Genomic DNA, 15312 nt, shown 5'->3' with positions numbered 1-15312 from the left:
TTACAATATTAAAACAGAAAAAATAAAGACAAAAAAGATCGAAGAGCGAAGCACAAATAAGATTAACATGTAACCCTGTTTATTACAAATATTGTAAAAGTAGTTATTTTTTATTCTCAAAATTGTTTGTCCGTGGAGTTCATAGGTTTAACCTCAATAAATATTTGTTTTAAAACGAGGTTCTTCAAATAAATCATCTAAATTAAAGTGGAGGTTTTCATTATTTTCTCTTGATGGCAATACAGGAAGGTTTAGGAAGAAGAAGAATAAAAAAAAAAAAAAAGGCTTAATCTTATGTGAAAATAATCATCCTGCAGAAGAGCAAGGACATCATTGGGAGAACACTGTGATAATGTCAGAAGAGTTGTTCTAAAAACCAACAAGGCTGTTGTTTTATATCACATTGTTGGGGAATGGGGGATAAGGAGCATCAAACTGGCAACGCAAAAAAGGTTCCATAATAGTTGCAATTCAAGTTTCGCTCTCAAACAACCGAGCAGCTCAATTTACAGCGACCCTAAAAGTAGTATACATAGCATTAATACAATAATAATAAAATAAAAACTATTACAAGAAAAACTATTTTGTTCATGAGCCTGTCAATTGAAATGGAGGAATTACTATTTATACCGAGACATCTTGCATGCATAATGAATCCAAAATCCTTTTTCTCTATCTGAAAACGAGATTCTGTCAACCAATAAACGTATGCGTGTGCTTTTCCGTGTCGTCATTCCTGTAAATAATAGTCTATGATACATTACAATTGCAACCTTCAGCAAAAGAAAATCCCTTTATCATATCCTGCATGATACAGCTACTAAATGTAGTGAAGCAGTACTTCTTTCCTATTGCCAATATAACAGTTTTTTCAAAAAAGTGTCTGATTGCAGCAAATGTCGGTCCCCACTGGGGCCAATTCCGAGGAAGACCAAAGTCATCCATCTTGTTCTACAGCTCTGTTGTGATCACTCCCCCTCTTTGGCTGTGTCTGCAGGAGCCGACTCCTCCTTCTGGGTGTCCGGGGGATCCTCAGTTGTGTCTGTATGGAGCTCAGAGCTCTCATTTTCTAGGGAGCTGGGAGCTGACTTGTCTTTTGTTTCACTATCTGCAGCTGGAGAGCTCTGTGCCTCCTTCACAGGTGTCTCCTTGTCCTGCTTTGCCTCCTCTGATGGAGGAATGTCTCCCTCCTCAGCTGCCGTTACATCTGTCTCCATTTCTGTCTCCATTTCTGTCTCCATTTCCGTCTCCATTTCCGTCTCCATTTCCTTCTCCACCGTTTCAGACTTATTTTCCTCAACTGGAACTGTTGTTTCTTCCACAGTCGAGTCCTCCTCCACAGGGGGGATTCCTTCTCCTGCAGGACTTATCGGTTTATCGTCTTCAATGGGAGCCATGCCTTCCCCCATCATCTCTTCCTCTTCCTCAATCTCGTCCTCCAAAGGGGGGATCATCTGCTCTTCCCTCCCTCCGGGGAAGAGCCTTTCTGGGTAGACGAGTTTCACCTGCTCCTCAAAGTAGTCCTCCAGGTACAGGCCTGCACTCCCCACATCTGAGGTCGCCTGTACAGACAGTGCATACAAATAGAGGAGAAAATGATAGAGTATGTACTTTAAAGAAAGAAATGTCACTGGGGAGTTTTGAAATTAGACTATATTACAATCATTTTTCGTAGATATCCGTTATAAAAGTGTTTACCTTGTAGTATTTCGCACAGTTTAAAAATATGAGCCGGACATCTGCGACAAACCCGTCCGGACCGCTATAGCCTTCACCTCCCTGCGCCTTGGACTCCAGTTTCTTCTTCACTATCGACAAATCCATCGGGGTCTTGATCAGCTCCTTGTACCTCTTTGTCTCCTACATTAGAAAATAACGTTATCAGCTCGTACACCTGATATAAACATACTGATATGACTTCTGTCTCAAAATACAGTAACTTACTGATGGAGTAGCGGGCTGCTGGAAGTCAGTGCTGAAGTCATTGCAGAACAGACGCAGTAGCAGCCTCTCACACCTCTGTAAATTGAAGAATAACTAAATCAGACATTGAATGTATGATATTATGGAGATGTTTGATGAGACAGTGGAAAGACTGACTATATAAGCCAGGCTTAAGTAAGGGAGTCATGCACAGAAAGGTAAATAACAGTTATTTATACCCTTCTTTCTGCGGGCGGGAATCCCTCAGAGACGGGGTCGCCTTTGCCCTTGCAGTCGTACTCCATCTCAGGAGCGGCGAGGTCTCTGCAGAGCGAACAGAACCACTCCCCGCTGTGAAGAGACACCAAGACAAGAGGAGCTGATGGAAAATCTGCTTAGTATGATCAAAAGTGTTCTGTCTGTGGCTGCTGTAAGGGCTGTCTGCACAACCAGCCAATGTTAGGAAAGTAAAAGACCCAAGAACAGATGATCACAATACCCATCAGGAAGCTCTTTATAAATGTAAAGTAGGCCGATTTTAAATTATCAATGACAGAATACTGCGTACTGTACATATTATAACATGTGATATTTCTGACGCATTATAACAGGGCCTGACATTGTTCCATTTTGACAACAAGAAACTGAAGAATTGCAGTTTAATATCATTTTTTGTAAAATATTTTCCTCAAAAAACATATTTCTTACTATTTCTTTCATTCATACTATTGTAAACAAAATAAAGACAAGTATAATTACTGAATGAAAGAAACATTAAAACGGTTTTTAGCAATTCAAAGAACATATACCTCCAAAATCTAGAAACACAAATATTAAGAACAAAAATCTCTACAATTCTTGATGACAGAATTCGATTTTTAGTGAAATATGTAATGTTAAAATTCTGTAAATCATAGAAACAGTGTTTATGAATCCGGATATAATCTATGACAAAATAATAACTCTCAAAGATAAAGTGCCTTCACAGCAGAAATAATGAGTGCAAACGTATTCATGTGGGCAGAAGCATTTTTATCAACATGTTTTGTGCATCTATAGCCCCGAGGTCTCTCACCTCGGGGACTCGTTCAGAGCGGGGATGTGGCAGGCCAGGTGAAAGACTTTGGGACATTTGTCGCAACAGAGCAGCTCCCCTCCGTTCTGACAGACGGCGCACCAGTCCTCGTTGGGATCTTCCACCGGCTCCGCCCTCTTCTCAGACTCTGGCTCTGCTGCGGGATGCTGCTCTTTCCCAGACTCTGACGCAGGGAGGGAGACCGGGACGGACACCTTGATCTGCGGCAGAGGAATCGACTGAGCCCCGGTGCTGCTGTCCGGCAGGCTGGACTGCACCTGCAGGGAAACAAGACGTGGGATAGACGCAGTTAGACACCAAGACACTTTTTTTTAATATGTGAATATATAGGCCTCGAACATTAGGGAAATTCCTTGTGTTAAGAGTTACGGCATGGGCTTACGAAATAAAAAAAAATGTTGTGTTATGTACGAGTCTACGGAACTTGTTTTATTTTACATAGCCTTCGACATGCCTTGATGACGTCATTCTGCATTAAGCATTCCTATCCAATCTCAATTGGACATGAAATCTTCCTGCACACGTTGACAAGCTCCATATTTAGTAGAGGTAGAAATATGATGAAAACGCTGTTGCAAACCCATGACCATTTACTAACATGCTAAAAAGAAACAAAATGCAAAATGAACTAAGACATTCTGGACCAGGGTATTATGGTACACTTAAATGAAATTAAGCTGTACAAAATATTGTTGTTAACTGACGCTAAATAAAAGCAATATACTTTAAGAGAAAGTAAAATAAAAATATATATTAACTGTTTAAAAGCTGATAGATTAAATGTTAACATACCTTTTTGCCATCTATTGTGACAAAAAAAGCAATTGAGCAACCTTGACATCCCAGTAGAACACGCTGTGTCGCAAGTGCATCACAGAAGTCCCTCCCTTTCAGGGGGAACTCCATGGGACCTTATTTCGGAAAAAGTATGTATTGAAGTCAATGGCAAGAGAAAGGTTATCTTTCAATTCCGTTTGAATTGTGCCACGAATTACACATGTGATGTTTGTCAATTTAAAAGATAATTTTGCAAGTCAAATTTTTTTTTAATGTGTCGTAAAACTGTGAAGTAACACTTATGTGTGAAACCGCTCAATGAACTAAATCTCCCGTCTCGCACCACACACCAAGATGGCCGTCACGTTGGCACATTTCACTATGTATTAAAAGAGGTGAAAATCACTTCAAGTCTGGGCATGTTGAGAGCTGTACATACACACAAGGGGAGTTAGTCGGTTCTCTAAGAGCCAGCATGCGGGACCGGGATTCTGGGATTTGTAGTCTTTCTAGTTGCGTATTTTTCATAGTCTTATATTTCAACAGTTTTACGACAAACTGTGACTTTTTTGACATGGAAATAATTTTTTAAGACTGACAAACATGATATGTGTAGTGTAATATGTGTAAACGTTTTCTCTCCCCATTGACTTCAATACATACTTTTTCCGAAATAAGGACCCATGGGTCGGAAGTAGATGGGCGGGACTTCGCCTCTCTATACACACTATGCTAACTGAAACGATTCTCAATATATATCAATCTAAACTTTTATAACCTTGTTGGGACTTATGTAACTTGCGAGTCATTCTCTTACGAATCTGACTTCATCCTCGTCCTCTGGTTCGTCCTTGATGACGATGACTGGCCCCGGTGACGCTCTTCTTCTTCTCTTGGATGGCGGAGCAGCTGGAGCCTCCGTAGTCTGCTTCCAGGGAGTCGTCCTTCAGCAAAGAGATTACCGGAGAAAATAGAAGGGAAAATGTTGACCATGACATCATAAAAAAAGACACATTGGCCTTGGTTTACATGACGTTTGGAAGACCAGACAGGGATGTTAATATTTCTTCCCACTAAATCAAAGTTGAATAAATAGGTGTCAGAAGGACATATTCCAAATTGAAAGTTAAATAAGGGAAACAATTACAGTGTAGACCAGGACAAGATTACACACAACCGCTGTCAAAAACATGACACAATTGAAAGTTATGTCAAGGTTGTGCGTAGGCTTCTAATCACATATCAAAAGCAGCACTTCTCACGCGTCTATCAGGCGTGGATTTAATACATTACATTACATGTCACTTGTTAGACCCTTTTATCCAAAGCGACTAACGTACATTCAGTACTGTCCCCACAGGAGCAATTTGGGGTGTCTTGCCAAGGGACACAACGACATGCTGACTGCAGCGGGACTCGAACATGCTACCCCCTGATTCCAAGTCCAGCACACTAGCCACTGAGCCACAGCCTCCCTATATATAATAACTATTTATAAAAGAACCATTGTGTGTCTCACTTCAGCACTAGACACATGACTTAAGATGGTAGAAATGGTCTTTAAGATTAGTAGTGTGATGGTAAATGTTCGAAAATGCCAGCGCACCTTTAAAATATTTTTACGACATCTATCACTGCAATAATATCCCTCCTAAATGGCTCTACTCATTGCGGTGATAGCACAGTGACACACAAAAGTGAGTCAGTCCAGCACTGATAGGTTTAGAATGAACTCTCCTTAATACAACATGAAATAAAAAGATACAGAGAACAGTGGACAAATATTTAAAAAATAAACTGTGATAGGAGTGGAGAAGCCGTGATAAAGACAGATGAAATGATCCTTTCTTACCCTGTGCCTCTGTCTGAAGAAAACGGTTTGGCCATTGGGGAGTTTTGCCTTGCTTGAACTTGAGAGAAGACAAGAAAAAAAAAATTAAGTTTCGAAGTTGATATGACAAGATTATAGGGGCCCCATAATGCATTTGGGGGTCTTCCCTTTCCTGTCTTGTGTTATAAAAAAGGCCCCTTTCATTGAAGACGCAGGACAGGATCTTTATGGCTGTTGCTACATCAGAGGAGTTATAATGACCTGCTGCTATGTAATTGAAGGTGCTCATTTTGTCCGTAGGTGCTGAAGCTTGGCTTGGAGCAAAGCTTGGTTTGGGGATGGGGATGGAGATGGTGATGGAGGGGGCGGATCCACCTGCCTCACTCCTCTTCAGGAAGGAAGCCTCCGCTAGGCCACGCTTTGGGAAAGAAAAAACGATTAGGGCTTCGTTAGAGTTACACAAAAAAAAACCCACCAATAACTATTTATCTCTCTGGAATCACGTTGGACTAGAGTAGGTCCCTCTCCATTCTCCTGCCTACCTGATGGTGGGACATGTGTGCAGCTGCTCCAGCAGACGGAGGCGGTGGGTAGCGGGACGCACCCTGCAACATCTCCATAGGTTTAGGAGGATAGGAGCCATGGATCAACTCTCTCAGAGACTACATAGAGAGGAAAAAGTTGACAAACAAATGTAGGTTTAGATTTTTTTTCAATGGATTCAGTTTGTCTGTTTGGGGCCTGAAACTGTAGGCCTTTAAAATCCTGTGAAAGACCCTCTACATATTAGGCCACTTATGATTACCCTAATTTTCGGACTATAAGGCGCACCTGAATATAAGCCGCTGCAGCTAAATTGAATGATGTGTACATATATAAGCCGCACTGGACTATAAGCCGCAGGTGTTTTAATGTTTCATTACCATATGTAAGGGTTCGTGCACAGAGGGGATTGTCGGGAAAGAGATGGCTGTTTGAGGAAGCTCCCATTTATTAACATTTCAACAAACAAGTTGCATATTTGCATAACGTATTCAAGTGTTAGCATTTAGTGCAATAGTAGCTACAGAACATGTACTGTGCTGTGTAAACTGTACTGTATCACATAGCGTTTCAGACACACAAACTTTTAAACTTTCAAACTTAAACGGTGCGCTCCCAGCGCACGTACCGGCAGTGATCTACAGCAGTGGTTTTCAACCAGTGGTACGGGGACAAACTGTCTCGCTCTCGTAATGTCTGTCTGTCTTGCTCTCGTTCTGTCTCTCGTACCACTCTCGGTTCCACTTTTACTTTTGCGCGCTACCTGTCTCACTCTTTTCCGGCCTCCAGCTTTTCCTGCTGGAGCCCGCCGCTTAAAGGTGGGGGGCGCGGACCGGCCATAGAGCCCATAGAGTTAAAGGTGGTGGACTGTAACCTGTAAAACCCATAGATTTAGGAGGTCCCCTAGAGGCCGTTAGCTGTAGAAATCCATAGATTAGCCACACCGTTATATAAGCCGCAGCGTCGAAAAATGGGAAAAAAGGCGCGGCTTATAGTCCGAAAATTACGGTAGATTTTCCAGTGAAACATTTAGACTTTTATTGAGAACAAAATACCGATTTAAAAAAAAAAAGAATCTTAAAAATATTTCAAAACTGTTTAAAATATTCAAAGAAAACAAAGTAATTAAAAGAAAAGTGGGCTGAATACAACACCAATGGGGGCAATTTGGTACTTGACACTTTAATAAGCACAAACTACAAAACCTTTCCACATGTTTAGCCTTCAGAACATACAGTACATTCCTCACACGACACATCGTCATCTTTTACCTGCGCAGCACTGACCTGATGGGAGGGGAAGCCTGTGTTGTGGAGCATGGAGGAGGTGGGGCTTCTAGTGCTGGGCTGGGAGCTCCCATATCTGCGGCCTGGCTGTGCCATGCTTGGGGGGGGGCCTTGGGAGGGGGAGGACCCTCCGTGGATGGGTCTGGTTGGGGGTGGGGGACCGGGGGGCCCTGGGAGTCTGACATTTTGGTACCAGGACCAGTGGTTAGGGGGGGGTTGCCTTTGGGGCAGCTGTGAAATCTTGTCCACCTTGGACAGAGGAACAACAGATGTCTATCAATGGAATAGATGACAATAGAGTACATGGTTAAAAGCAGTGAGCAGAGAGTAAAGGAGCATTGAACAATAATGAATGGATTGGTACGGTGAAAGTCCTACCTGCATCTGGAGCTGAGCCAGCGTGCTCTGTCGCTGCTGAGCTGAGGCGGACATACTTCCGGGGGGGGCTTCTGCTCTGGGACCTGCAGGTTGGTTGAGGGTAGGGAGGTTGAGGGTGGGGTTGGGCGGCCGGGTGCCAGGGACCCTTTCTACAACCAGAGAACCTGGAGAAAATAAGCACACAATCAGCAATTTAATCATCAGCAGCAGGACTTGGGAGGGACTAAGCTTAATATAAGGCCTGTGACTAAACTAAGCTTAAGGCCTGTGGAGAAATAGTGTATTTGTCTGAGCAACAGCATCTTTTTCAAATATTTTCAAAAAGGAATGAGTACATGAAGCAGTCTTGGGAAAACCACTCTGTGCACTTCAAGTCAAACAAATATTTCAACTTTTCAGAAATCGCTGGTATGCTGTTGGTATAGCAACATAAAAGAAGATGGGAGGAGGCTTTCTTTTTGTCATCAAAAGACACAGAGCCTTAGGAGAGTACTCAACCATTGTCAGAGACACGATGGATGAACCAGAGATATTGCTTTTCTCAATTCCACCCATTAGACTTTCTCAAAACTCGGTGCCTTCATTACCCACAATGCAACTCTATTGTTTTTTCACCATCTTAAAAATGTTTGAGAAAAATATATAATCAAGAGGAGAAGATTGTGTAAACAGAAAACACGAGATAAAGAAATGAAGGAGATTAAATAACTAACTTCTTTCCTAGATACAAGAGCACACTGACATGTTACGTCACTCATAAAGCAGGTTAAGTGTAAGTCTTACCAAGGTCTACATTGGTGGCCCAGAAACCAGAGCGACACTGAAAGCGAACAGAACTCTGAGGGACGATTGAGGGATTACAGCTCGCTCTCATTAGGTAATGGATCTGAAAGAGGATCTAGAAAACAAAAAGACATTTTAAAGAAAAACGGAGATTATAAGATATAGGGAAGAGTAATTCAGATGGCTGTTTGAATTAAAAGTCGCCCACCAGTCTCTTGCAGTACAGCAGGGCTGTTCCACTGTGGCTGGCTGTGGCCCATTTGGTAAAGTTGATCACATGATCCAGGTGCCTGCTCAGGGAGTTGACGTCGTCTTGCTGCTTTTTCAAACCCAGCTCGTGATCCTTAGTCAGAGCCTAGGTGGAAATGCATCATGATTAATAATCAATCTAAAAGGTCATAACGGTCTTTTAAAAGCCACTAAACAATGCGTATTAAACATACCTCAAGGTGGTTAACCAGAATCTTCCCCTTCCTGTTGATCTCCATGATCAGGCCACAAATGGACTTCTTTATTTCATTAGTGACCGACTTCCTGTTCTCATCGACTTGCTGGAGTCTGTGGAAGGGAATTTGGATATAAGCATCAGTCTATACAATATACAAATGATCTTGAACATTTTTAAAGTCTGAAAAATGTCGATCCTCTAATTAAGTTCAAGCTGAACAGGATTTTACCCGTTGTTGATACAGCCGGACACTTCCGCGATGGCCCTTCTTTTGTCTTGCAACTGCTGCGTCATGTTCTCCAGATACTGCCTGTGGTTCCTGTACGCATCCTCCAAAAACTGGTAACTGGATAAAAAAAAAAAAAGTATAATTATTCCTGAAAGTTCATTTTTATGACAAATGTTTTTGGCCCGGTTCAATTTAGTCCAAAATCCGCTTACTTGTGATCCTTGTGCTTGAGCAGCTGACAGTCCCGACAGGTGAGCCGGTCGCACGTCTCACAGAACAGCTTCAGCGGTTCCTGCTTGTGGACATCACAAAACACGGGCTTCTGTGTGGACATACCTACTGCCTCTGAGAAACATACATGGGGAAATGAAGAACATAGAGTCAGCTTATGGTGTCTAGAATAATTTGTTTAGCTTTAAAACACCAAAAGAAAGTGACTGATCAGTTTGTCTACATGTGTTAAAAGCAATGAATTATCCTTTTTTTTGCAACTAGGTAAAAGGTTTGTCATGGAAACACACTGTACAGCTTACAGTTGACTGCAACAATGCAATTCATAATCGCTGCAGTACAGCAGGCAACATCTAAATTGGTTTAAGTTCTTCTTTTTCCAGAGTATTTCTTGACTTAATGGCGTGTAAACACACACTACCTGGAGACATCTCCTCTTTCTGGCGTATGGTGTGATCCCTGGTGAACTTGACCCTTTGGTGCGCCTCGATACATGTCACACACAGAAACTCCACGCACTCCACGCAGTAACCCGTTGCCTCTGTGTTGTCTTCGCAGCTCATACACACCTGTAAAAGCCAAAAATAAATACATTGTAGTTTGGGGAGAGAGGTCTCATATAAACAATCAGACGGGAGGAGAGTAAAGGGATGTCTAACCTGGCTGGATTTCTCCACGGTGCTGCTCGGCATCTCAGCAGAATCTTTGACAAAGAAATTGTCCAACATGTCCATCTCCCAGCATTCCTGTCTGCATACTGGACATCGTATGGCACCCACTGTTGAAGAGACAAGATCCACTATTAAAGCTCACATCTGCCAACATTAATTAGCTGGGTGACATAAGACAAGAAAGTAATCCCTCAGGCTTCTCATATGATATTGACACAGAGACAGGCTGTGTTTTGGTATTGACTTTGCATTTGAGACAAGATGTTAGTTAGTTACGTCATACATAAAAGTGAAGGCTGGTCTCAGATGCTGTTTCAGTTGTCTTGCGTGTATAAATATCCGGATAGCAACAACAATTATCCCCAAACCTATGCCATATGATATCAAAGTCAAAAGATATTGAAATGTACTATTATCCACATCATCCGGACCCAATTTTTAAAAAAGGACACTATTTTTAGGCTGTCAATAACTTACATTTCTACTAGCTAGCCCAATCTGTGTCATTTCTAGATATAAAGAGCTTCTCTGTCACAGTTACAGCAATCATCAAAACTGGTATCAGAGTTGCAACAATACTTTACTCACATGATTTGTTGTTCTCGAGTTGACCTTGCGTGTCACGTCTTGGATCAGCACTCCTGAAGGGGGCTGGGAGACACCTCTTGCAGAAAGAGTGCAAACATGGTAGTAGTTTGGGCTCTCTGTTGTGGAAGCTTAACTTGCAGACGGGGCAGGTATCCATGAGCCCGAAGGTGCCTTGCTGTTTCAGCCTCTCTTCCTCGGCTGGCAAACTTTCTGCCTCGTTTTCCACGATAATGACAATGTCGTCGGTGACAACCTTTTCGGCACTCTCATCCATGTTCCCCCACCCTGCTGATGCCCGATTCCTTCCTAGCAATCAGTATAGCGTGGCGATTGGAAACAAAGGATATCCTACTGACTTAACAAGCCACATAAGGAATATAAATACTATGCCTTAACACATTAAAGACATAGTGGTTCCATCCCTCAAAGCCGTTTGTTTTTAACTTAGCAATAACAGTTGGAGTGTAACTGTTAATTGTTTCCGTCTACAATGCTAAATTAGCAATGTAGCTCATTTTATTGCACATATAAAACAGACGATAAACAAGGGAGTCCCCAGTTTGCGGCGTTTCCTATTCAAACAGGGGAAATATAACAGCGCAAAGTTGGTTGTAAATTAAGATTACGTTACATACATAGTATTTTGAAGCGTATATGTCCATAGAAAAGGCGACCATCTGTTCATTCTTTGCTCAAAACACTTAGCACATACTACCCAGACGGCACTGCGGTATTTTAAAGCTACAGTGCCTGATTGAGGCCAAAAACCCCTCTGAGAAAAAGCCATCAAAAGGCAAAATTCCAGATTTACATGTGACTAAGATATTGTGGTTTTACGGATACTTTTGTTTTGTCATAATTATTAGAAAGGGCGGCGGGTTCATGCCCGTGATTTCATTTATGTTTTATTGCTTAACGTGGACCTATCAGGCTATATTTGAATAATATAGTGTAGGACCATACCTATATAAGGCATATTTATACTTTTTATTTTTCAAAATACCAAACAGCCAGTCTTAATTTCGCTCAATTTAACACTCTCTTTTCATGGGCTGATTCTGTGAGAACAGCACCATCTACAGGCCTGGCATATGTACTACAACGTCTCCAGCGCTTTCGAACGACAATGTCCGGGGCTGTCTCCTCCTGATTGGTGGAGTTGGCCCAATAGCAGTAGCGCCACTTCTGTGACGTCATAGAAGTGTTCAAATCTGGATCAGTCTGTATCAGATCCGTTGCACCCCCTTTTTAAGAGATTTGGGTATGGAGGAAAATAGAGAGGGTTGTGTTTTCTGACACTTGGTGAGTTCCCTGGAACACCGGGGACACAAATAAAAGACTTTCAACAGTGCATTTTGCATGATAGGTCACCTTTAAGTTTGTTATATAATGTGTTTAGTTGCTGTTTTGGTAAAAAAGAATTCTAGTTAAAAGTGCTTTCTAACTCTGTTTGAAACATGTTAGTGCAAAAACATTAGACAAATGAGTTTTATGTAATGCACTTTCGGTAATCAATTCATGGGGCTAAGAAATTCCACACTTAATCACCTTCTGGTAAGAAAGGAACAAATCTACAAGTTTAAACCAAAGTTGTGTTATTTAATAAAGAGTTAAAGCATTTAATAGAATCCATCTATTTCCAGCTGGAAGGACAGCAATGTAGATCAAGATCTGACCCAGTTCAAACTAAATAGCAAGAACAAAATAGGAAAAATACAAAGGAAGCAGAGGGGCACAGCCAATCAAAAGTAATATTACATCCATTGAAAAATGGCCAGACGAGAGGGATTCAAGGTATAATTTTCATTGCAGTCTTAAGAAAGTGTGGCAGACCGAAGGGGATGTGCATGGGAATTACAAACCTAAAAATCCAAATGATAATTGCCAACAATGGTTAAGGCAACACCATTCTGTCTGAGAACATTATAGCTAGAAGTGAATTTAAAACGAAAAGTAAAAATAACAGATACAGTTTGTATCAACTCAGTATTTTGCCTTTAGGGACCAACACTTTATTGAAGCCAGTTCATGTGGGAGGACACTAAGCAAAAAACGACTAGGAGGAGCCTCTTGTTTTGATCAAAGAGCAGTAAGATAACAGTCACTCACATGTTAAATGTTGGAAATATTTAACCTGAGTTTTATACAAATACACTGACAGCAGCACTAGGTCTAGCCTTGAAGACTCATTCTTTGTTGAGCATGGACTTAATAGCAGAGAGCCACTCTGTTCCTCTGAGTGATGGAAACAGCATACCTTTGATAGGACTGGGAACTTATGGGGATCCCAGCACGGTAAGACACATTATTTAGGTTGCTTGTAGGACATATATTCATATTTTGCCTGCAAGTCATGAACACAAATTCATCTGTCACTTCTTCAAAAGTATTATTTACTCAAGGTGTTTTTATTTGTTTTATAGACCCCCAAAGGAACTGGATATGAATCAGTCAAACTGGCTATTGAAACAGGGTACAGACACCTTGATGGAGCTTTAGTCTATTTCAATGAACATGAGGTGGGACAAGCTATAAGGGAGAAAATTGCAGATGGAACTGTGAAGAGAGCGGACATCTTCTACTGTGGAAAGGTTTGAAAACTTTTACCCAAAACAACCTTCATTACCACTGATACATTATCGCAACAATTATTAACTGTTAATCTGTACTGATTATTAAGCTGTGGAACACATTCCATCCCCCGAATTTGGTTCGACCCGCTTTGGAGAAAACTTTGAAGACATTACAGCTGGATTATGTCGACCTCTATATTGTAGAAATGCCCACAGCCTTCAAGGTATTCGTGCATCTAATAAAACATTTGTTGAGATTGTAAAAGACTCCATTCAAAAAAATGTTTGTATTATAATATATTTATTTTTTGCAGCCAGGAGATACATTTTACCCCAAAGATGAGAACGGAAAGTATATTTATCACGAGACAGATCTCTGTGCTACATGGGAGGTGAGACTTGTTGGTGAATTATTTATGGTAAACACTAACTTTACCGAACTTTAGCGCACTTAAAAATGTCATCTCCAACCTTATCTGCTCAAGGACAGGAAACTTTTATGACGCTCATATCTTGTGTTGTGTGTGTCTAAAGGATTTCTGCTCAAAGTCTAATTGGTTTTCCTTTATTTATTTTTGACAGGCTTTGGAGGCTTGCAAAGACGCAGGGCTGGTAAAATCTCTTGGAGTCTCCAACTTCAATAAGAGACAACTGGAGTTGATCCTCAACAAACCTGGGCTAAAACACAAGCCTGTGTCCAACCAGGTACAGTCAGGATAATAACGCATATTTGTTCTGGAAAAGGCAAATCCAATAAAAATAACATTAAACTATGGACTATCTGACAAAGCCAAGAAAATGCCCTTATGTCAGTGACCTATATATGCAAAACACATAGACTACCAACATCGGGACATAAATACAGGACTAATGTTCAAAAGTAATTCTGTATTTTTTTTAGGTTGAATGTCATCCCTATTTTACTCAGCCCAAGTTGCTTGAGTTTTGCCGGCAGCAAAATATCGTTATTGTTGGATACAGTCCATTGGGGACATCTAGAGATGCATCATGGTATGGGACATATTTTTTTCTTTTACTTTGATGTGAATGATATTGTATGTTGCATTGCTCAAGGAGATTGAGGCTCAGTATATTCAATCAATAAAGCCTTTTAAATTTAAGAGAAAATCTAAAATAATCACATTTATTATCAAATGTTACTTTGTTCTAAGCTTTAATGCACAAATATGACCTTTGAACTATACATTTGTATTTAACCTTAAGCATAACATGTGCTGTGTCATAGTATTATATCATTTATTTCAACAGGGTGAACCTAAAATGCCCACCTTTGTTGGAGGATCAACTCCTGGCTTCGATTGCTAAAAAGTACAACAAGACAACAGCCCAGGTGGCCTTGAGGTTCAACGTGCAGAGAGGAGTGGTGGTCATCCCCAAGAGCTTTGATCCTGTCCGCATTAAAACAAACTTTCAGGTTTGTTTGCATGGCACATTCACCATGCGGAAAATAACCTCTGAAAGGTCATCCTATCATGTTGCCATTGATCTGTTTTCTAACTCCTGCAGATATTCGACTTCTCTCTTTCCGAGGCTGAGATGAAGGCAATTGAAGGATTGAACAAGAATATTCGATTTGTAGAGCTTCTCATGTGAGTATAGAGCATACTTAACAATGCATACTGATGTTTGGTTAGTGTTATAAATAAATAATTACGGTTTTTTTTACTCAACAGGTGGTCCGATCACCCAGAGTATCCATTCCATGATGACTACTAGATGCAACAGATGTCAGGACTTATATTAAATGTGATCAAATAAATTGGCTTATTTACTTGATTGCTTTTTACAACGTGTTGTAAATTATTTTGAACATGATTTTGATAGTAGGACTCTTATTGTTCATGTTATGAAACATTTCTGGTAAACAAATGTACTGATTAAAGCAACTTCATTAAAGCAGAACAGATTTTCATTATTTCATGATACAGCTTCTC

General features: G+C 40.9%; 2 protein-coding genes across 6 annotated transcripts; one reads left to right on the top strand and one right to left on the bottom strand.

Annotated features, from left to right (window-relative positions):
• Positions 1-73: 73 nt before the first annotated feature.
• trim24 (tripartite motif containing 24) lies at positions 74-11517 on the bottom strand. 5 transcript variants are annotated; one of them, XM_079656383.1, is made up of 20 exons: positions 11420-11503; positions 10785-11090; positions 10185-10303; positions 9947-10094; positions 9507-9639; positions 9295-9411; positions 9061-9175; positions 8826-8972; positions 8618-8732; positions 7835-7998; positions 7442-7729; positions 6170-6289; positions 5889-6045; positions 5649-5706; positions 4614-4740; positions 2999-3276; positions 2163-2274; positions 1945-2019; positions 1699-1860; positions 74-1562 (listed from the first exon to the last, which is right to left on the bottom strand). In XM_079656383.1, exons 2-20 carry the CDS (start codon positions 11056-11058, stop codon positions 969-971), a joined length of 3303 nt encoding a protein of 1100 aa, XP_079512509.1. In that variant the 5' UTR covers positions 11059-11090; positions 11420-11503; the 3' UTR covers positions 74-968. The 5 variants fall into 5 exon arrangements, with proteins under 5 accessions (XP_079512509.1, XP_079512508.1, XP_079512510.1 ...); XM_079656382.1 differs by having other exon boundaries at positions 10785-11517; XM_079656384.1 differs by having other exon boundaries at positions 7457-7729; positions 10785-11517.
• A 1396-nt stretch (positions 11518-12913) lies between these two features.
• On the top strand, positions 12914-15280 carry LOC307022396 (aldo-keto reductase family 1 member D1-like). The gene is made up of 9 exons (XM_079655207.1): positions 12914-13079; positions 13208-13375; positions 13465-13581; positions 13672-13749; positions 13940-14062; positions 14259-14368; positions 14627-14792; positions 14885-14967; positions 15052-15280. The coding sequence occupies exons 1-9, from the start codon at positions 12987-12989 to the stop codon at positions 15092-15094; spliced, it is 981 nt and encodes a 326-aa protein (XP_079511333.1). The 5' UTR covers positions 12914-12986; the 3' UTR covers positions 15095-15280.
• Positions 15281-15312: the final 32 nt, after the last annotated feature.

Source organism: Notothenia rossii (assembly GCF_949606895.1).
Source record: "Notothenia rossii genome assembly, chromosome: 10".
NCBI classification, from domain to species: Eukaryota; Metazoa; Chordata; class Actinopteri; order Perciformes; family Nototheniidae; genus Notothenia; species Notothenia rossii.
The sequence above is the reverse complement of the archived record's forward strand: the minus strand, read 5'-3'. Positions and strand labels throughout refer to the sequence as shown.